The sequence below is a fragment of the Rhinichthys klamathensis genome, unplaced genomic scaffold, assembly GCF_029890125.1.
Source record: "Rhinichthys klamathensis goyatoka isolate OS25496 unplaced genomic scaffold, OSU_Roscu_1.1 h1tg000242l_1, whole genome shotgun sequence".
NCBI classification, from domain to species: domain Eukaryota; kingdom Metazoa; phylum Chordata; class Actinopteri; order Cypriniformes; family Leuciscidae; genus Rhinichthys; species Rhinichthys klamathensis.
Window position 1 is genome coordinate 2,829,748 of NW_026606764.1, and position 24,338 is coordinate 2,854,085.

The 24,338-nt window shown below is 38.1% G+C and overlaps 1 protein-coding gene across 1 annotated transcript in view; it reads left to right on the plus strand.

Annotated features, from left to right (window-relative positions):
* LOC130100419 (protein unc-13 homolog C) overlaps window positions 1-24,338 on the plus strand; it is a 263,612-nt gene that overhangs the window by 103,336 nt on the left and 135,938 nt on the right. Inside the window, 1 exon segment of the mRNA XM_056265875.1 lies at window positions 7,081-7,166. Coding sequence (XP_056121850.1) covers window positions 7,081-7,166 — 86 coding nt within the window.

Below are 24,338 nucleotides of genomic sequence, written 5' to 3' on the forward strand. Positions count from 1 at the left end.
AATTTAAAAAGCACATAAGTTCACAACACAACGAAATTAAGCCACAACACAACAGAAATAAGCCACAACACAACAAAATAAAGCCACAACGCAACGAAACACAACGAAATAAAGCCGCAACACAATTGAAATGCTCCCGACCACTAGAGGGCTCTCAGAGCGCGATAAAGTTAGTTTTCCTGGCAATTGTTAAAAAGTAATTTAGAATTAATACAAATTAATTTAAAAAAAACGTTTTAACAACTTGGAGGAATTGGCAGACGTTCCCTTAGGGATCATAAATTATATATTAATTTAAAAAATATATACAATGGTTAGCTACATACTGTTAAAACTAATCGTGGTGTTGATATATTTTTTAGACTGCTGCTGACTCTATAGAACAGTGGCATGGAAAACTAACTTTATCGCGCTCCGAGAGCCCTCTAATCGTTGGGAGCATTTCCGTTGTGTTGCGGCTTTATTTCGTTGTGTTGCGGCTTTATTTCGTTGTGTTGCGGCTTTATTTCGTTGTGTTGCGGCTTTATTTCGTTGTGTTGTGGCTTTATTTCATTGTGTTGTGTCTTTATTTCATTGTGTTGTGGCTTTATTTCATTGTGTTGTGGCTTTATTTCATTGTGTTGTGGCTTTATTTCATTGTGTTGTGGCTTTATTTCATTGTGTTGTGGTTGTGTCTTTATTTCATTGTGTTGTGTCTTTATTTCGTTGTGTTGCGGCTTTATTTCATTGTGTTGTGTGGCTTTATTTCATTGTGTTGTGGCTTTATTTCATTGTGTTGTGGTTGTGGCTTTATTTCGTTGTGTTGTGTCTTTATTTCGTTGTGTTGTGGCTTTATTTCGTTCAGGTTGTGTCTTTATTTCGTTGTGTTGTGGCTTTATTTCGTTGTGTTGTGTCTTTATTTCATTGTGTTGTGGCTTTATTTCGTTGTGTTGTGGCTTTATTTCCTTGTGTTTGTTGTTTTGTGGCTTTATTCCGTTGTGTTGTGGCTTATTTCCATTGTGTTGTACATTTTCGTTGTGTTGTGGCTTTATTTTGTTGTGTTGTTGTGGCTTATTTCCGTTGTGTTGCTGCTTTATTCCGTTGTGTTGTACATTTTTCGTTGTGTTGTGGCTTTATTGTGTTGTGGTTGTGGCTTTATTTCGTTGTGTTGTGTCTTTATTTCGTTGTGTTGTGGCTTTATTTCGTTCAGGTTGTGTCTTTAGTTCATTGTGTTGTGGCTTTATTTCGTTGTGTTGTGTCTTTATTTCATTGTGTTGTGGCTTTATTTCGTTGTGTTGTGTCTTTATTTCCTTGTGTTGCGGCTTTATTTCGTTGTGTTGTGTCTTTATTTCATTGTGTTGTGGCTTTATTTCATTGTGTTGTGGCTTTATTTCGTTGTGTTGTGTCTTTATTTCATTGTGTTGTGGCTTTATTTCATTGTGTTGTGGCTTTATTTCATTGTGTTGTGTCTTTATTTCGTTGTGTTGTGTCTTTATTTCGTTGTGTTGTGTCTTTATTTCGTTGTGTTGTGGCTTTATTTCATTGTGTTGTGTCTTTATTTCGTTGTGTTGTGTCTTTATTTCATTGTGTTGTGGCTTTATTTCATTGTGTTGTGGCTTTATTTCGTTGTGTTGTGGCTTTATTTCATTGTGTTGTGGCTTTATTTCATTGTGTTGTGGCTTTATTTCGTTGTGTTGTGTCTTTATTTCATTGTGTTGTGGCTTTATTTCATTGTGTTGTGGCTTTATTTCATTGTGTTGTGTCTTTATTTCGTTGTGTTGTGTCTTTATTTCGTTGTGTTGTGTCTTTATTTCGTTGTGTTGTGGCTTTATTTCATTGTGTTGTGTCTTTATTTCGTTGTGTTGTGTCTTTATTTCGTTGTGTTGTGTCTTTATTTCGTTGTGTTGTGTCTTTATTTCGTTGTGTTGTGTCTTTATTTCGTTGTGTTGTGGCTTTATTTCGTTGTGTTGTGGCTTTATTTCGTTGTGTTGTGGCTTTATTTCACTGTGTTTGTTGTGTTGCGGCTTTATTTCGTTGTGTTTCGTTGTGTTGTGGCTTTATTTCATGGTGTTCTGGCTCATTTTCGTTGTGTTGTGCACTACTGGGCCACCGTAAAAAAAACGCCTCATTCCCGCACCCAAAACAAAGCGTCTGTGGATGAGAGTATGAAGTGAGGACTGGTGGGAAGTAGTTCTGCTCAACTTCACAGACGATGAGTGGTTTGGGAATTCTAGAATAACACAACAGTCATTAATGACATTATATTTAACAACAACTGCAGCTAGTTCCACGCGCCATTTCTACGTCATTGCACATGTGCAGCCCTTTCCAGTTTTTTTTTTTTAATCCGATCAAGTGTTTACATGCTCTCAATAGGATTAGAAAAGGAATAAACCACCCCTTCCAATCCAATCGAAGTTTCATTCGGATCGAGCCCAATCGTATTGATTAAAGGAATATAAATGAAAATGCTGTCATCATTTACTCACCCTCAAGTTTGTTTAAACCTGTATGAATTTCTTTCTTCTGCTGAACACAAAGGAAGATATTTTGAAGAAAGTTGGTAACCAGACAGTTGATGGACCCCATTGACTTCCATAGGAGGAAAAAAAATACTATGGAAGTCAATGGGGTCCATCAACTGTTTGGTTACTGACGTCACAAGCCAAATTCTCCGGTTTCACCATCTACGTGACAACACTACAACCGGAGTTTCTAATAATCTTCACCCTGGCAGGAGTTTTCAAAAAAGTTCGGTTTTAGTGACCGGATACTGTGTTTGTGTGTGGACGAACGGCCAAACCTCATAGGAAAAGCTGCGGTTTTGGAAATACCCGTGTTCGTGTGGACAGTGCCTTAAAGTCCAAACATAACAGAACCGTGCCATTAGGAGATATACAAAACACAATTAGGAACTTTTAAAATAGCATTATAGGGGCACTTTCATTTTAGGACAAACCTCTGAGACAAGTTGGTACTTCAATTAAACATAACAAATATTCCTTTGGAAAATCGACTGAGATATGAAAGAGAAACGTCTTAGCAATAAAGGTTTTCCTCTGTAAAGGACAGATGATTTCGGGATGTTCTGAACATGTTTATACATTGCAATGAAACGCAATATGTGTGGTGTGTGTGTGTGTGTGTGTGTGGTAGATTCTGTTCAGAAATTCACAGGCAGGCAGTAGACTTGAATAATTCAGCATCCTGGACAAACCCAGAGAAGAATCGTCCATCCCTCAATTTATTTCTCTTTTGCTTCAAGCGTTTCTGTTTATTCAACACTCTCTTATCTTTTATCACACCTTTTGCAGAAGTCTGTGTGTGTAAGGAAGATGTTACTGGACTTATAGTGTCATTAGTTCTGGTCTCGTCTCTCGATTCATGTGGAGTGAAGAAAAATAGCACATACTGTGTTTGGACTAATGATCTCTACACAACTAGAGCAACTGCAGTGTGTATTTATATGTAGGTGTGTGTGTGTCTGTTTGTGTTTGTGTTTGTTTTTGTGTTTGTGTGTGTGTGTGTTTGTTTGTTTGTTCCTGTTCAGAAGACTTAAAGGGTTAGTTCACCCAAAAATTAAAATTATCCCATAATTGACCGTTCGCAAAGACCCGCCCCCCTTAGTTACTGTCCCTATGTCCGACAAGCTACGCTGCTCTCACACACACACACACACACACACACACACACACACACACACACACCATGTTCTCGCGCAGTGAAAAATACATCGCAGACTGACAACACGCTGACAGACAGGACAGACCAGGTTACTTTTCGGTTACTTTTGATATTAAACATATCAAACAAAGTCTCACCTTTCAAATTTGGTCATTTAAAAAAAAAAGAAATTTAAACATTAAATACCGTTTTGTGGCTCTTTAATGTGTCGTGACAGATCGCTGTAGTAGAGCATCAGTTAAAGCTGCTCGTGATCCGATCATCTCTTCCTTCTAGTTCATTTATAGCATCAAATAAACATGAATGAACATAAGAAGGAATGTTGTTTTAACCGCAGAAAGGCATCAGTACATTCCGTTTTTCAAGTTCAAATCCTCCCATGGTAATCTACTAACTCTCCTGACTGCTTTGTCGGACAAAATGGCGGATGGCGAAGTATGATTGGTCAGATCACCTGTCAATCAAGCTCCCTGCGAAGGGTCAATTGGCTCACCCTCAATCCATCCTTGAAATATATGACTTTCTTCTTTCAGCCAAACACAATTGGAGATATATATAAAAAAGTCCTGGCTCTTTCAAGCTTTATAATGGGACTGAGTAGCGCCTGCGATTTCGCTTCGCATTAGAAGGCCTTTATTAACCCCCTGGTGCCATATGGATTACTTTTATGATGGATGGATTTGGATTTTTTGGACTTCAAAATGTATGGAACCATTCAGGGTATTTAAAAAAAATATATAACTCAGATTGTGTTTGGCTAAAATAAGATAGTGATATACAGGATGACTTGATGGTGAGTAAATCATGGGATAATTTTCATTTTTGAGTGAACTAACCCTTTAACACAATGAAAATGAAAACTGATAGGATTCACACTGCCTTAAAAGGCAAAACACAGTAACACTAAAATCTGAGAAAAAATGACTTTGAGTGTTTTGATTTAATTTAATTGATTTAATGTCAGTATTCACACTTTGTTTTCCCTGAATCTGAGAACAGTTGAGCCAAACCTGTCTGTCAAGGGACGAATCACAGTCTAAGAAACAAACTCAGTTTTGACAAAATATGTTGTTCCTGTGATTTGTCTTTATATAGGGCAGAGCAGTGTTTTAGGTATCTTTAATATTTAGGATGAAATTCAGCATCAGAGTCACTTTGCTGCATGCAAGAATCAACACATATTGCAACATTATGTTGCAACAACAAACCAATCACAGTTATATTACAATGACATCATATTTTGATTGATGATATCTTAACATTTCTTAAGATATACGGTTTACAAAATCCAAAATCAGAAGGTACATTGACACTTATTCTAGAAAATAAAGTATGAATAAAGTTGAATAAGTTATTTTCAGAAGTAATACAGAAGGTTAGAGGTTTAGAACAAGCTCTGAGGAAGCAGTGAGCAAGAGTGTTGAAGGAATATCAATACAGCGTTGCTTTGTTTCAACAGGCAGCAAAAACTGATTTATTAGTTTGCTGTAGTCCAAACAGAACACATGAAATTAAATTTTTTAGAAGTCCAATCCAAACCACATAGCTTGAACTAAATCAGGTTTTTGGAAATGGATTGGATTTCAGGTTTTCTTTATTAAAAATGAAACACGTTAGAAATATCAAGCTGCATCTGAATTGACTCTTTCCCAATGTAATTATAATAATGTGCGTATGCATTAATATGTAAATTACAGTAAAGCCTCTAAAGCTGACACTATTGTTCAAAAGTTTGAGGTTGGTTAGATTTTTAAAATATTTGTGAAAGATGTCACCAAGGGCTGCATTTATTTGATCAAAAATACAGTAAAAACAGTAACATTCTAAAATATTTTCTATTGTACTATATTTTAAAATGTAATTTGTTTCTGTGACACAGAAACCAATTACATTTTAAAATATACTACAATAGAAACAAGATATTTCAAAATGTAAAAATATATCAAATGATATCAAAGCTGAATTTTCAGCATCATTACTCCAGTCTTGAATGTCACATGATCCTTCAGAAATCATTCTCTCAAGAAGCATTTCTGATTATTATCAATTTTGAAAACGGCTGTGCTGCTTCATATTTTTGTGGAAACAGTGATAGATTTTTGTCAGGATTCTTTGATTAATAGAAAGTTCAAAAGAACAGGTTTTATTTGAAAAATAAATATTGTGTAACATTATAAAGGCCCTTAACGTCACCTTTGATCAATTGAATGCATCCTTTGTGAATAAAAGTATTTATTTCTTTAAAGAAAATCTTCCTGACCACACTTTTGAATGGTAGTGAACTGAACCTCATGAGTTCAGAACAGAGAGAATTTGTGATGGTCATGAGCAGATGTGAAATTTCTGATGTTCCATCCTCTCTTTCCACACTGACAGCATGCTAACTCCTTAAAGTCAACGTGACCCTGTTTACTTCCTTCATACAAGTTCCCTGTCTTATTATAAGCTATTCATCGCTGTGTGCTGTTATACAGTAAGAAACTACGTTTGTCTTCATAACCTTTCATCAGAATAATAATGACATCCTCTGGCTTATTCCCCACCACAGATAAAATCACGTTAGCACAATAAATCACGTAAAATGGGCTGTAAACGACATTTCATGCTGAATTTAAGTCATACAGCAGATGACTACATTATCTGAACAGATGGATCAAAAAATGACAGCCAGTCCTAAAAATGTGAAAATTAAATTGGAATTTTGTGCATTGTGAATAAAGTCTTAAATTCATCTTTTACAGAACTGAATCTCTCAGAGCAAAGAGCCACCGAGAGAGACGCTTCAATGAAACGTAGTAAATGACTTCAGTTAGGAGCACGTCCCTTTCATCACTATTAGAAAGAGAGAGAGAGAGAAAGAAAGAAAGAAAGAAAGAGGACAGAGAGGCTTTCTCTACTTCATGATCATTCTGTGTTCATCTGCATCCATATGTGTCCATCTCTGATAGCTCCTTCTGTCCATCCTAAGCAATTAAACCACGTCTAAATAGAGTTGAGCCTAGTCTAGATTGATCTGAGATTGCTTTTGAGCAGTGGGGGAGAGTAGAGAACTGATCACTTCACTCAGTGATATGGTATGGTGGTGGTTGCCATGGAAACAGCCTGTGTGAAATTGGTGCCCATAAACAGAATGTGCTCACATGTGAAATGCATGCATCTAAAATAGGACAGGACGCTTTTACAACCACTCCAAGACATAAAACAATACTAGACCTCTCGAGTTTCAGATCCAGACCAAAACATGTTATCCAAGAACTGAAATAAAGAAAAAGTACATTATTTATGTATTTATTTATTTATTTGTGGTCTTGAGATCTCTGAAGACTCGGACCACAAGATCAGGACTCTGATGGACGAATGAATTGCTGAGCAGATTGCTGCATGGTTGTAACAATGTCTGTTTTTATGTCATTTTAGGTTCCCGCAAGAGTTGAATATGGGTAGAATTAGTGCTGAAATCATGTGGAACCTCTTCGCCATGGATATGAAGTACGCAATGGATGGTGAGTAACTCCTGCTCCAGTTTTTACTATCTCTTTATGGGGTTGGTGGCATGGTTTTTGTTCTGATGTGGTTTCAGCTGGGTCTGTTTGGATCTGAGATCCAACTCACTTCGTATATCGATTATTTTTGAGCAAAACTCAATATGGCTTTTTACATCATGGTTGGACTGAGTGTCTGAGAAACATCTTAAGTGATGCTGGTGTTTCTGTTCTTTCTGGAGGCTCTTTCATATTTTTAAAGAGAACAATTGTTTGGTTTGGTTGAAAATGGTTTTAATTTTGTCATGCAGTCTACATGTATGTCTACAAATAATATGTATAAAGGTTTTTTTTTTTTTTTTTTTTTTTTACCAAAACATCGTAATTTAGTTTTTTGTGACCATTGTTCGCCCAGTCTCTCTGGTGTTTTGGCTTCTGATTTTAATATGCCAATAATCTTTTGGTTAGGATTGACTAATCTCTATGATCTAGTGTTGATATCCAAATGTGGGTGGTTGTATGTTAATGAGTTGTTGTTATGTCATAATCAATGAGTTCTATAAATGATCTGGGTGGAATAAAAAGGAAGCTTTCTATTGTAAACATTAGAGTATGTATGCATACTTCATCAAACTTACAGTATATTTGAAAGTCATGATACGACGATGTCTTGATGGAGTTCAGTGTTTTAGAGGACGCAGGTGAGAGTCTGGGGGACATAAATGTGATTGGATCATGGGAAGGTTTGAATTTGTGTTTTATGGATGTTGTTTGTGACTCTGACAGCAGTAGAACAGTGTGGCATCTGTGTTTCATAGATATATTTGGAACAAACTCTCCAGGATTCAGATTCACCTGTGAAATTTGAACCACAGATGGTCTGCTGTCAAAGTCTGTGACACAAAAACAAAAACAACACACACAAAACTGTTCTTAAAAGTGAAAGATTAATGAATAACAAGGTTATCCTGTCCTACACACACACACACGCACGCACGCACACACACAGACACACACTTGACGATTGAGCATTTAAAGGTCATTCGCTCTGATTGAATCTCACACATTTTCTGAGCATCTCAGTGAGGATATTGTTTTTAAAATAAAGCTAAGCGAACAACCTAACCCAAAACCATAGTCAACCTTTTAAATGTTTAGACTTTCGTGAAGCCTGTATATAGAATACATATTCTCAATGCTTTATAATGCACCTTTGGAATCATCTGTTTCTTTTCATAAATTATTTACATTCATTCATTTATTAACCATTTCAGTCATATCTGACTCTTGGTGATTCTATGGGCCATCTCTCTCATTTTCTTGCTGTTTATTATTCCCCAACCCTCCCCTTTACATGACTTGGGGCTCAGACACATACACATGGACGATTTAGCATCTCCAAGGCCTCGTTTACACTGCAGGTCTTGATGCCCAATTCTGATTTGTTGCCTATATCCGATTTTTTTTACCGTCCGTTTACACGATCTTTAAATTGTGACCCATATCTGAGTCATGTGTTTACACTTGACTGAAACATCGCGCATGTTTAAAGGGGTCTTCTTGCTCAGATGGACGAACGCGCAGCGAGATCTCAGGACAGGTGGGAACATACAACACGATCTCATAAAAGTGAGTATCTATAGCACAAATTTTATTTCTCATGCCATTTATACGCCAAAAATAGTTTTTGCTTGCATATGATACGCACTGTAAACGTGCGTATTAAACGCCATAAAGTGCGTATCATGCACGCAAAAACTATTTTTGGCGTAAATGGCACGTGAAAAAAAATCGTGCAATAAACGCACTTTCGTGAGATCGTGGCGGGCTTTAACGAGGAGCAGTGGGTCCGAAATTTTAGGATGAGCAAGCCAACCTTTGATATGTTGTGTCAATGTGTGTCCACATTCCTCTCCTACGACGACACAATGTTTCGTCGGGCCATCCGTCCCTTTGCAGATGCGCGTCGGGGTTTCTCTCGTCATTAAACCGCGGAGACGCAGCCTAATGCCTCGGAAAATCCGATCTGCCTGTTTACATGACAGTCGCATTGGCACATATCTGATTTACATCTGATTTATTTCCACATATGAACGAGGCCTGAAACCGATCTCGAAATATCCGAATGCATGCGTTTTTTCCCTGTTTACACTGTCATAGAACACAACCGATCTGTGTCACATACGAGTAAAAAATCGGAATTGGGTCACATTTCACTGACAGTGTAAACGAGGCCCAATTTAAATGTACTGTACCTATACTGCATGTTTTTGTATTGTGGGGGAAATCGGAAGAAACCCACACATACACACTTACACAGGGAGAACATGCAAACTCCACACAGAGAGGCCTCCTGCTATGCACAATATATATACAGCAAATCACCCGCATAACATGACTGGACCACCTCCATGTTTGAACAATATATATAAGTAAAGAAGGTGATGCCTTCGGCTTCGGTGCAGAAACTGAAGCTTGATGATCAATGGATCATCTTCCTGCAGAACAGCCATCTCCATCTACTTAACGACTCGTTTGGACTACAACATGTTTTTTTCCGGGCTTTGTGAAGTCATAATGTTACTCATTTAAATAATCTCCACCCACTGAATACGCAAAAAAGGTGCTAGGCCTGGTTGAGCTGCGCTAGAGAAGACATTGTTGTTTCTATCTCAAAGAGACGCTGTTTTGTCCACCCCGTTTCCAAAACTCATTTGCTTGACCTTCCTAAGGCTGACAAACTTAAAAGTGGATTACATTTATTTTTAACACTCTTCCTAAACATTATAAACCACACGTTTATCTGTGTGCTGCACATTTGACGGAGAACAGCTTCCAGAACCACAATGCCAGCTACGCACCAAAGCTTCTTCTGAAATTAAGCAGTTCCCACTTTATCGGGACAATCTGTTGTATGTCTTGCAAACTAAGACAACTTGTAAGTATGTTTTATTATTTGTAGTTGTGCTTTCTATTAAAGTCCCTGTAAAGTCAGAATGAACTATGTGTTCTGAGTTTGTCATATCACAGAAAAATGTGTTATTAACTTATTAGACACCCAGCCAAATTTGAATGATAAAAAAATCCGGCAAGTACATAAAATAAGCTATCAAAATCTTGAAAAAATGAGCAGTAGTCTCTGCTCTCAAACGCTGGGGGCGTGTCCGTTGGCTGCGCTGAAACCACGCCCACTCGTGGTAAAGCTGCCGTCGCCACAATCAACTGTCACCCGCTACAGCCGGAATGGATGCTCCTAGCAGCTTATTAGGTTAATTATAACATAAGCGCACAAAGCAACTTACACTCATTGGTGGGCACGCACTGCCGATGATGTCACCAGTTGTCGGCGCGACGGGAGGATGAAGGCCGAGGCGGGAGATAGTCGTTTCGGCCTCATTCACCAGTAACAGCGGATTATCAGTGAATCCGTTGTCTCCCTGACGAAAGTTTATAAAACTATCCCGTGTAAAATGATCACTACAGAGGCGGGTTTTGGTGGTGATCCTCAGCTCTCCATCAAGGTGGCTCTTCACAAAATTAATCCACCCCTTCTTGATGTGATCGTATTTAGGAAATTTAAATAAGGACACCGATCTGTTTTGTACGTGATCGCATCCAGGTAGTACGCATTTCCGTGACAAAGACATAGCTAACTAGCAAACTGTAAGCTGTAGTAACTAATAATACTGACAGTAACTCGCGATTGAGCGGCAAACTGATGCGAATGTGCTCTATTTATATTGTTAGGGGAGCGGCCAGCCTCAGGGGCTCCAGTGCGTCATCAGGTAGGGGCGGGGCCAGGAGCTCAGGGGCTCCAGTGCGTCATCGAGTACCCTTTTAGCCCCGCCCAAAAAATCCGTAAAATATCAATGGTGAAAAACTGTTTAACGGTCTAACTCCACAATTCAGTACTTCACAGTTCACAGTCTTTGTAATGTGTTTTAGCAATACATTTCTAACATTTATAATGTGTTTAGAATTTTTTTTTTAAATTGCCTTTACAGGGACTTTAACATTTATAATTATAAGTTTTCTAACTTTTTTATTGTTTAAAATTTACTTTTACAAATTTTAGCTTTCGTTAAATTTAACCAATTTTGTTGTAATATTTAAAAAAAAAGTTTAATTCTTTTTATGTTCTAAAAGTTTGTTCTATTCGGTTTTTTATATATATATATTTAACCAGTCTCATTCTTGTCGAAATAATCATAATACATTTTTTTAAAGACCTGTTCAGTGAGTAATTGTTCACTGTTTCTGATGAACAAAACTGAAGTCTGAGGACTAATCATTTGATTGTTCAATCATGATTACGATCACCTGAAGATCTGCAGCGTGCTTTCTATATAGTCATTGAGAATAAGTGAAACTGTCACACTGACGAAGGCAAAGAGCCGAAACGTTTGTCAATATCTCCTGTCAAGAATATAAAAAATTTAGAGTGCAGACCTTTGCATTTTTTATTTGATATATAGGTCTCAGCACCTAATTAGCTGGGAGAGCGCGGTGAGCGTATTGATGGGACTTTATTTAATAATGAAATTTATTACTTTATAATCTCACCCTGCAGTTTCAACTCCACCAAATCTTTGTTTGTTTCATTGTTGTACAGTAAATGTCAATAGCTCTTGTTTTGATTTTTCATGTTTGTTGTAGGAAATTACCATCATTGTATAGTATTTCATTCTTATTGTTAATTTATGACTTCAGCTCCACTTACATTTCGGCAATTGCAGCTGTTTTGCAAAATGTCCCTTAGCGCCACCTGGCGGTCATTTCGCAAACGATTTTGAAATGCGACTGGTTTATTTTTTCCGCTATGGCTTTGCTGCAGCGGTAAACGCGGCAGTAATAGGCAATCTGGTTGACTACCAACTGTATTGTTTACTGTAGCTTTTGGAAGGATGTTCACCACCCCTTAGGAAAATGTACCTTGGTTTTGTGATCAATTACTGTTTGTATTACTATAGTTTTCAAATATCATGATTAAATGGTGTATAACATTGTATCTAAAATGTATAAGAAAATTATAAAAAACAAACATACCACTCTGAAACATCCTGCGAAATCTGTGCTTGCTTGAAATCCGTTCTGGACTATCCTCTTGTTTGTTAACATTCTTAAAGTCCCCCTGTAGTCAATAATTGTATCCCTTAATACTCACCTTTGATCACCAAAACGACATATTTAAACGTTTTTTTTTCCTTGAAAAATCTTTCATGCTCTAAAATAGCTTGAATGTAACTCTACACCCTTGCCTCATTTAGTATTCGTAGTTCTATGAATATGCAAATTAGCCCCGCCTCCACTCACTTACACCAGACACCAGCTCAGAGATCCACTCATTGAGGATCACACATTGCCCTAATTGGTTAGTTACAAGGTAGTTTGTGATGTCAGAAACACCAGCGATTTCAAACCGCGTTTTTGAGACGTTTTGTCTTTAATTCACTGCAGTTTTAAGGAGAAAATACTCAGCAATGGTGTTGACTTATGAATTTGCACATGGTTTGTCTTAAAGCATATTAAAAACACCACATAGACATATAAACAACACTTTGAGTCTGAATCAGGCTTGAATTGGTTTGAAATTGATGCCACCCAGAGCTTGTGGTTACTGTGCGTTCACACCGGCGGCGAGAGCGGCAAAATTCGCTCTCGCCGCCCTGCCAACGACGCCGTGGAAATATCCGTGGACGCTCTGACGTAGATCGAATGCTTGGTCTTTTTTAAAACTTTATTTAAAGGGGCCGCAAAGCAAACAAGCATGTCGATCGTTATGTTTGCAGACTGACCAAGTAGGGTATAAGTTAACCTCATGGAATCTTTTAAATGTGAAAGTAATAAATTGATCAATGGAAAGAACTTAACAATTATAGTGACATGTTTGCTAACTAAATAAACCAATTAAAAGCCATTTGTGTGGTGTGGCTTTTGTGTTCATGGTTAAGTGCTAATTTAATTTGCATTCCCGCTGAAAAACAAGCGTTCTAGCGCGAAAATCTTGCCTATAAATAGTGTTGCGTGCCTTCTTATCAAATTCAAATGATCATCCTCTCCTCTATTTTGCTTGGGAACTAATGTGGTCGGAACCAAAGTTTACAGGACTGCGTTCCCTGGAATCCTCTCAAACGGAGCACTTCTAAATTCCGATTGGTTGCCGCCAAACCGCGTCATAGCTCATTACCATAAAGTTGACATGACTTCCTCGCCGCTCTCACCGTCCAAGACGCGCCACCCTCGCTGGAGCTCGCCGCCGGCTCTCATTGAAAATGAATGGGTTCCGGCCACATTGACGCTCTCGCCAGCGGCGGTGTGAACTCACGGTTATGGTAAAGGGGTGTAACATTTCACGAACACGCGTGTAAGTGGTGCCAATCGCAACATCCTGGGCCAGCTAACCAATCACAGCACATTTTGTATTTCGGAAGGAGGGGCTTCATCGAAGCCGCAACTAAACGACGTGTTCAGGACAGACTCGGGAGAGAGGAGCTGTAATAATGTAAAATATGTGAAAAATATTTTTTGAACAATCAAGCATGAAAGGATATTCTATTACACCCCAAAAGCAAAATCAAGACTTCGTAAAAGGGCATAATAGGACCCCTTTAAGCTTGGTTCAGGGATCAGTCGTAGAATGTTCTTGAGTGGCCTATACAGTCTTCAGATTTAAATCTCATTGAAAATATTTGGTGGAATTTGAAGAAAGCAGTGGTAACGTGAAAACCAAAGATTATCAGTGATCTGGAAGCTTTTTTTTAAGTGAGGGATGGGCCAAGATTGCAGTAGAGAGGTGACAGAAGCTTCTAAGCACTTACAGGCAGCGTTTATTGGAGGTGAAAAAGAATAAAAGATTCTGCACAAAATTCGACATTTGGGGGTTGAATAATTATTAAACATTTTTGTAAAGGACTCTATTTTGTTAAGTTAGGTGGAAGGCTAGTCCACTACGGAACTCCGGCAAGAAGTGTGACAGGAGACAGAAGATAATTTAACTGTTTATCTCTTCAGATGTGTGTGTCGGTATACATATCCAGCATTAGGCTATATACAGCATTAGTCAGAATTGAGGTGGTTTAGTCTGAAATAAACAAATAAATATATCAGAATATGTCTGAATACAGTAAAAATAAAGATTCACCTCAGTATACATCATCTATATGTTTATATTGTCCACAGCGCGGTAAATGGCGCTAAACATATGCGCGGGAATTACACTGGCATCACTCGCCTCTAAACACATTCATCACGATATGAACAGAATAACAACAATCGGATATGCAGCTGCGACATGAAAGTGTTAATATATCACAATATAACAGCTAAATATAAGGATAAATGAACTTACATTCATGCACGCACATTTACCACTCGTAGAAGATGGTGGCAGAGACGAAACTGAAAGTAAACTAAAACTCTGGCGGAATGCGCGTGAGCGTGCACAACAGCCGGATTCACATATAGCGCCTAAAAACGCGTAGAAAACGCTGGGCGCGCCGCATTCTCCTTTTTCCAAAGCGCTAGGGCGGTTGCGCTCCGGTTGGTTCTTGTCACGTGACCTACTGTGCGCTTATGGTGCGCTTGCGGCATTCTGAAAAGTTGAGATGTTTTTATCTCGATGCGGCGCGGACGGGACGCGCTTGGAAGAAACGAGCGCATACTGCGCGGCTACATTTGAAATAACGAACTTGAGCGCGCAAGACGCGATATTTAGTATAATTTTATTAAACTTTTTTTTTTTTTGGGTGTTTTTGTGTAAGGTATTTTGCTGTTGTTGTTTACATTTTGATTTGATTATTTAATTTGGAATTGCAATTTTCAAATTTATGTTTTTCCAGAACTGTTAAGATCACATATTCATTTCCATTATATTCTCTATATATTTTTTTATAGAATCATATTTTTCACTGTAATAACTGTTTTTTTGTGATCAACTTTTTATTGTCTTTTGAAATATAGCGGGTCATTTTGATGCTCCATTATCCAGTATGTTTTGACATAAGTTTGGTGTTTGGTGTTTTTTCGTAATTAAATAACGATTTAAAAAAAAAAAAGCTCAATATCAATCTGTTTCACACAGTGAATTGCAATGATATTGTGTCTGCACATTCACACACACCGTTTAATATGTTCTTAATGGAGGGGTGTGTGTGTGTGTGTGTGTGTGTGTGTCACAGCCTTTGACAGCAGACCATATGCTGGTTCACACAATCCTTCAGTCTTTCACAGGTTACTGAACCATCTTTAGGTTGCCATAGGAACAAGGTGTCAAGATAATCTAAGGATTTCACCCCCACCCCCACATACACACACAGACACACATGTTTTGCTATCTTTGTGGGGACTTTCCATAGACATAATGATTTATTTTTTTACCGTACAAACCCTATATTATATCTCCCTACACTAAACTTACCCATCTCAGAAAACTTTCAGAATTTTTACTTTTTCAAATAAGCATTTAGTATTAATCCATTTCCCTCGTGGTCCCCACAACGTAGGTGATCTCAGGTTTTACTAACCTATATGTAGGTTAAACCTGTACACACACACACACACACACACACATGCTGCACACCTCCCAGCCTTTGCTGTCATTTCTTTTTAATATGGATTGACATGTTGCCATGAGATGTGACAGAAAAGAAAGCACAAACCTTTGTGCAGTTTCATTTTCTTTTCATTTGTGTTTTTCTTGAGGGCACATTCAGAAATCTCTCTTTCATTTGAATATAATCCAGATTAGTTTGTGTTGACACGTTGACATTGATGTGAGGCAAAAAGCATTCGCTTTAAGGCACATAAAAACAAACACACACACACACACACACACACACACACACACACACACACACACACACACACACACACACACACACACACACACACACACACATTCATCTGTTTGTTTGAGCTGCCTAAAGTCAACTTCTGGCTCAACATTTGGAAACCTGCTTAGGAAAAGGTCATTTTTGGAGTTATGCTGGATAGTATGAAAATATAGGAATCGCCAGATGAGGAGATGTAGATTGTATTTATTTTACTGTACACACACACACACACACACACACACACACACACAAACCTGTATTTAAACCTGTATTTAAATACAGGTTTGTGTGTGTGTGTGTGTGTGTGTGTGTGTGTGCGTGTGTGTGCGCGCGTGTGCGTGTGTGTGTGTGTGTGTGTGTACAGTAAAATAAATACAATCTACATCTCCTCATCTGGCGATTCCTATATTTTCATACTTTAGATTTTCTCATTACAATCTATAATAACAGTAGATACGAAAAATACTGATTCCATTTGTGTTGTAGCCACACCGTATACAATATAAAAAAATCACATTGTATAGATCTCATTCTGCACTGGGTCATAAAATATTGACAGTTTCTGCTCAACAGAATAATATTATCAATTCTACAGTGAAATCCCAGCATGCGTTCACTACTGTGTGCTGATATAATAAAGAAATGTTACAGAAATGTAAGCTAGGAGCAAACCTGGCACTTACAATCACACTTTCAGATCTCACTCAGATCGAAGAATGTTATTCTTCAGTGTTATGAATAGAATAGCTGGACTCAACATGGATCCACACCAAAAAAAGCACAGATTCAACACTTGGTGGTCACAGCTGCTGTACTCAGATCAAAAATAAGTGTCATGCAGTATTGAGCAATAAACTTTATTGCATCAGTCATTAGAGTTATATAGTACTCATATCCTCATAACCAGCAAAGCTTCACTGGCACTACTGTAAATTATTACAATAATGTCAAAGTACCTACATTAAAATAGAAATAATTTGAGGTGAGAGACATTAAAGTTTAAGTCTAAAAAAATCTAATAAATAGGATATGACTTAAAGGTGCAGTGTGTAAATTTTAGCGGCATCTAGTGGTGAGGTTGCGAATTACAAGCAACAGAAGTGACGGTGGCCGACAGGAAAAGATGACGTCTGAGACCGCAGAGAGTAGCCAAGCAATGAGGTTTCTTTACAAAGATAAATTAAGAAATTATGTTGTATACTGTACAACGCGACGTACATACACATGAGGTACGGGACACTGCAATTCACAAAAGTTCATTATTTGCATGTGCTTTGAAGCCTTGCTGGTTAAACATTTCATTCGCGTGCTGATGCGCTGTTCTAACGTGTGCTTTTTTTAGCGCGTACACCCGCAGCACAGGAACTAACAGCCCGCCAAACGGCGCCTGGTTACTGGACTAAGTTATCTTTAGACTCTCATTGCGCTAATACTGTCAAAAACTGTCAAATACTAATACTGTGTTGAATCCAAGATGGCAGCTAGTCCAAGGTCTGCTCAGTGTTTCTCTCTGGATTGATTTCATTTAAATGGATTTTATAGTATTATATTTATTTTAAGCTGTAGTTTTTAAGTTGTACAAGTCATTTATATGGAAATTTCATCTTGAACTTTTAAGAAGATTGTGGACTACTATGAGTTTAAAAATGACACTATACCTCTGCTCTGAGCTAATTTTGCTAACCTGAGCCTGATCCAACTGATCCTATTAGCCCAGGCTAAACAGAGCTAGGCAAACGGGCTTGAACCTGCTACATTCTCCTGGAGATTGGGATAACCAGCCTGAGCCTGCTACAACTTCCTGGAGCTTGGGCTAACCAGCTTGAGCCTGCTACATCTTCCTGGAGCTTGGGCTAACCAGCTTGAGCCTGCTACAACTTCCTGGAGCTTGGGCTAACCAGCTTGAGCCTGCTACATCTTCCTGGAGCTTGGGCTAACCAGCTTGAGCCTGCTACATCTTCCTGGAGCTTGGGCTAACCAGCTTGAGCCTGCTACAACTTCCTGGAGCTTGGGCTAACCAGCTTGAGCCTGCTACATCTTCCTGGAGCTCGGGCTAACCAGCTTGAGCCTGCTACATCTTCCTGGAGCTTGGGCTAACCAGCTTGAGCTTGCTACATCCTCATTGGAGCTTGGGCTAACCAGCCTGAGCTTGTTACATTCTTTTGGAGCCTGGGCAAACCAGCCTGAGTCTGCTACATACTCCTGGAGTTAGGCTAGCGGGCCTGGCTTGCTTCATTTTTTTGGAGCTTGGGCAAACCAGCCTGGGTCTCACCTATCATCCTGGAGGCTAGGCTAACGGGCCTGGCCTACTACATTCTCCTGGAGCTTGGGTTAACAAGCCTAAGCCAGTAACATCATTTTGGAAGCTGGGCCATACTCTCCAAGATAAACTGGTACTGTTATTAGGCATCTTTATTAGGCATCTTTACTATTAGTAAAATAATGACGATGGCATCTTTATTAAATTTAATTTTCTTATCCCTGTTGGTCACTTGGAATTTGAAACCGGGCACTGATCCTAGGGTGAGTTGTTTTAATAATATGGTGGGCATACAGGAAACCTACTATAGTGGCACAAAAACCAGTATTGATATGCACCAGGAACCATTACACTTTTGTTGGAACCTGGACTTCTGGATGGATTTGTAATCCATGCTGTTTTAAAGCATAGGCTACTTTGTCTGGGATTGTCTGATTGTGCAGTTTCCTGGTTCATGAATTATCTGAGTGACAGGACTCAGTGTATTAAATGTGATGGTTTATGTTCTGCATTAGTGAAGGTCCACAAGGGGGTGCCACAAGGCTCAATATTGGGTCCTCTCTTGTTTATTATGTATATTAATGAACTGGGCCACAATGTGTTGGATGCTAATATGCATTTCTATGCTGATGACACGATTATTTATTGTTTTGGATCGTCCCCAACTAAAGCGGTTGCGTCTGTGCAGAAAGCTTTTGATGTGGTTCAACACACGCTTATGCAGCTTAAACTGGTTCTCAATACTGATAAGACCAAACTGATGCTGTTTAGTAATACTAAGAAGGTTTCTCAAGTTCCTCCTTCTGTGTTCACTTTGACTGGAAGTGTAATAGAGATGGTTCATTCTTATAAATACCTTGGCATTTGGCTTGATGATGCTCTCACTTTTAAACCTCATATAGATAACCTTGTGAAGAAACTCAAACTTAAGCTGTCTTTTTTCTTTCGAAATAAATTTTGTTTTTCTTTTAAAGCAAAAAAGCAGCTAATCTCTGCAACATTGTTATCTGTCATAGATTATAGTGACCTGGTATATAGGACTGCTTCAGTACAATGTCTGCATAAGATTGACACTGTTTATCATGCGTCTCTGAGATTTATTACGAATTGTAAAAATTTGACCCATCATTGTGAATTATATTCCAGAGTGGGATGGCCATCGTTGTCCAACAGGAGATCAGGGCATTGGCATATTTTTATCTATAAGGCCATGCTTGGTCTGTTGCCATCCTACATTAGTAGTTTAATCACATGGAGAAGTGTTGGTTCTTATTCATTGCGATCAAATGATCACTTGCTGCTCTCTGTTCCATTTGCCCGTACAGAACTGGGAAAAAGGGCTTTTGTTTACTCCGCTCCTTCTGCATGGAATTTTTTGCAAAAAGACTTGAAATTATCTGAACTTATTTCCTTAAATGCTTTTAAGTCCAGATTGAGAGAACCTGAAATGACCTGTTTAAATTGTAAATGTTTTTAATTATTTGTGTTGTATAAACCTTTATAAATGTAATTGATTGTGTTTTTGCTGCCTCTTGGCCAGGACTCCCTTGAAAAAGAGGTTTTTAACCTCAATGGGACTTTCCTGGTTAAAGAAAGGTTTAAATAAAAAAAAAAAATACACACAAGGTTTCACAAACAGAGTTGGTTATGTCTAAAGTGAAAGCAAACATTTGAGAGAAAATCTGGTGCGTGTGTCATATGCGTGTATATTAGATGCGTCGCGTGCCGGTCTTAAAGCGACAGTAGCCTAATAATAAACATGCTGTCGCTTGTCCTTAAAGGGATAGTTCACCAAAAACTGGAATTTTTTTCATTATCTACTCACTCTAATGTTGTTCCAAACCTGTATTCATTTCTTTCTTGTGCTGAACACAAAAGAAGATTTTTTTTGAAGAATGTGGGACCAGCAACCAGCAACTGTTTGGTTACCCACATTCTTCAAAATAACTTTTATTTTCAACAAAAGAAAGAAACTTATTCGGGGTTAAAAAACTTGAGAGAGTAAATTATGACAATTTTCATTTTTGGGGGAACTGGCCCTTTAAAGTTCCTCTTTCATTGTAAGCCTGTGGGTTTTATCATCTATTTTATTGCCCAACAGGTCAAAATATAACTCTGCTTTATAATATCCTTTATATTTCAGCAGATATGGTGGGGGTCTTTTTATTGTGGTTGTTACAGTGGAAAAACTGACTTATGGATTACAGCAAATCTGCTCTAGCAGCCCGTAGCCGCCACCTGCCCAAACAGACAAGCTCTGGCACTCCAGAGATTAAAGAACAAGATCGTATGCATACGGCCTGGCGCGTGTTTAAGCATAAGTGTCTCTCTGTAATGCATATACATACATACTGTGATGCATATTCAGACCAGCATATTCAGAGTAAAATAATTTCACACATTGACATGTCAGAACTGACCATGAAGTCTATAAATGAATATCTGGAATGTGTTTTACATATTTTCCATGATTTATTCATATCTGGTAAACATGCATATGAAACGATTGCATATACCAGCAATCCCTGTCTCTCTGTTTATATTGTATATCTTTCTCTCTGATAGGGTGTGACATATTGTTCATTTATGTAAAAGACATCAGGTGAACAGCTGTACAACTCCGCTTAGGTGCTCCAGTAGCTGAACAACAACCGGCTACATACGTTTTTTTAAGAAAAAAATCCTGTGCAAAACATGCCCTCACAGTGTTAGATTGTTCTGTGTGATTTGCTAGACTAGAGGATTACTATATGCTACAGTGTTCTGGCTGGTTGCTTGTTAGTACATGTTTCTGGTTATGGCACGGGTCCCTCCTTTAAATGTAAGTATATGGGATTTTTCAGGTTGTTCACCATTTATCGTTTTGGGTTTTTAAAGTGCCCATATTATGCTTTTTTCGATATTACCTGTTTCATGTAGTGTGTTATATAGCTGTTTGTGATTGTAAAAGGTCTGCAAAGATTCAAAGATCAAAGTGCAGATAAATGCAGTTATTGTCCCAAAAGAAAGAACCGATTCTGAACTGCCTGAAAAAAGTTGTCAGTAATTCCAGTCTAACTTCCTGCTTGAACCTACGCAGGTTTGTAACAAATTAGCAAAATACATGCCTATGGTCTTCATTGTGAACAACGTCTACTTTGACCTGTCCTCAAACACTGTAGTTGTAGCTGAGGCCTTGAAGAGTTTGGTAGAGTTTGTAGAGCAGATGCAGAAGCCAGTCTCGTAAAAGAGGGATTTAGAGAGACCCATCTTTTATAGAACTTTTTCAGACACTGTGAGAAAAGAGCGGATGCTGCAATGTATATAATGAGAAAATGAGTGAGTTTTTTTTTTTTTTACCTTGGATGCATGTAATCCCATTGTAGGAGTCCTCTAAAACACACTTTTTAATAGCATAATAGGGGCACTTTAAAATCACTTACTAAATATGAGCATTAGTAATAGTGATGACTTAGTCAACAGCACTATATATCAACTTGTGTGTCCTAGTGTGCTGTAGATCGCTGATGTTAATGAGATACTGATCCACACAGCTGGAAGATTTCAGTAGGACAAGCGTCTGCTGGACAAATGATGTCTGGAGCCTTTAAAGAAAAAGCGCATCAGAAACGCACCAGCAACACATCAGGAGTGTGTTTGTGTGTGTGTGTGTGTGTGTGTGTGTGTACAGATGCTTTTGCCCTGCAGCAGAAGAATGCTTCAAAAGAAAACCCTACAAGTTGTGCAAAGCAAACTGCCACATGACAAACTCATCTTCTCTTAGATAAAACCCCTGACTGGCTTCAGTTTTAGCTTTCAGTTTGAATTTGTTTTATCTGCATGACAAATAAGATGCATACAGAAAAACCAACAACTGTAAAAACAAAACAAGGAGCATAAGCATTAAACGTTCTCTGTAACAGATCAAGCTGAGGTGTTTGATCATCTCCGGGAGATGGTTGCATGTGAACTATTTCTCACCCAGACTCGTATAGTCACTCTCTCGCTTAATCTGGTCAGGCAATGAACCCTTAAGATAAAACCTCTGAGAGCACCTATCTACTCATCCCAGAGTGATTTACATATGGCATCAGGCTCATCCCGATAGTGTGGAGTATAAGTATGTGTGTGTGAATCCTTCTACAGAGCTTTAAAGGTGAAGTGTGTAATTTCTGCAGCACCAAACAGAAATACTGAGGGAATCCCCTCCAGAATATTTGCATGTGCTTTCTATTTTAGTACCTGATTCACTAAAGGAATTATGCAAATCAGGTAGCAGCACAAAATGTGTGCTGACCACAATTAGGATGGTGAATTTCCCCATCTCGCAGGTCGGTTATGTTGTGGACGATTACGATCTGACATAAGGCTAATTATTATTATTATTAATCTTTATTAAGGACACAGAATCCCGGTCCATAGTATTAAAAGACAATAACAAAACAAACAAACAACCAAAAAACACATAATACATTATTTACCCATATAAGCAAGAGCGCCAGTGCTTCCAAATTCTTGAAGTAAACCTGACCGAGCTTTTCCTCAGACAGACCAAAGCTTGTACAATACAGTTTGACTGATTCAGGACTCTACTCATAAATGTATAGATACAGTGCCTAATGCCAGCTGCACAAGTTCTTATTCCACTATTAACAAACATCTCACTTGCACTACTGTGCCGCGGTACTTTCAATAGCATTCGCAGAGAATCATTGTATGCCACCATCCAAAGGTGTGCAGTATATAAAGGTGAGCAGAAACTTTTAAACAGTACAATTTTGACATTGGTGGAACACATGTGAAACTTACGAGCCAATACATTAGCCTGTCCATATAGTTTACACCTCTGCCTAAACATGTCTCTATCGTCCGAGAGGTCATCTGTAATATAGTGTCCAAGATATTTAACCTCATCTGTGTCCTGTAGTATATTTCCACAAAGGTAAAAATCTGGAAACCTCAGCTTCTGATCCTCCTTTGTTTTAGTAATCAGTATGTGACTTTTTAGGGCATTATACTTAATATCAAATGCATCACCATAAGAGGAGCAGATATTCAGAAGCTTCTGCAAGCCTGCACTATAAGGGCTTATCAGCACTAAGTCATCGGCATACATTCTAAGAAATTCAGTACAGTCCTATTCAATAATCTTGCACCAGCAATCTACTTCAACCAGAGGATGAATTCAGCAAAAAAAAAAAGGAATATGCCATGAATATGTATGTTAAGTTGTTGTCATTCATTGCAAAAACGCCTTCTTTCTATATACTGTAAATGTATTATAGATTGCACTGTTGGCATCCACAAAAAGGAGATGTCTGTGTGTACATTTCTGTTGATCAGGGGAGTAGAAATTCATCAAAAAATGATCAAATGATGGAGAAAAATTTTAACTAACTATGTATCTGTGTATGCAGTGTAGATGAACATTTTTTGGCATTTAAAAGAGCCATTTGTTTGGATAGCAGTGGCGGACTGATGCTGTAAAGTAACCTAGCACTCAGAACCGACCTGCAAGATGGGGAATTGCTCCATGCAAATTGGTTTCATGCACTGATTTTATTTGCTTGTGTCATTACCTGATTTGCATAACTCCTTTAGTCAATCACTATCAGTCGGTGCTATTAATTCTTAGTGATTCAGGAAGTCAATCTACCAATGAATTATTTATAGTTAACACTGCGCATAACATTGGTGTATGTAGGCATATTCAGGGAAAAAAATACTGTACCTTTCAAATTGTTTTTTTTTTATGTCTCTTTTTATTAAGTCTCTTATGCTCACCAAGGCTGCATTTATTTGTTCATAAATACAATTTAAAAAAGTAATATTATTACAATTTAAAATACTGTTTTAAACAGTATTGCTGTTTTTAGTTTTATTTTAATATTAATTAATATTTTAAGATGCAGTTTATTCATGTGATGCAAATCATTACTCCAGCCTTCAGTGTCACATGATCCTTCAGAAATCATTCTCTCCAGAAACATTTCTTATTACTATCAATGTTGAAAACAGTTGTGGTGCTTCATATTTTTGTGGACACCGGGGTACATTTTTTTTGTCAGGATTCTTTGATGAAAAGGATGTTCAGAAGAACAGCATTTATTTGAAATATACATC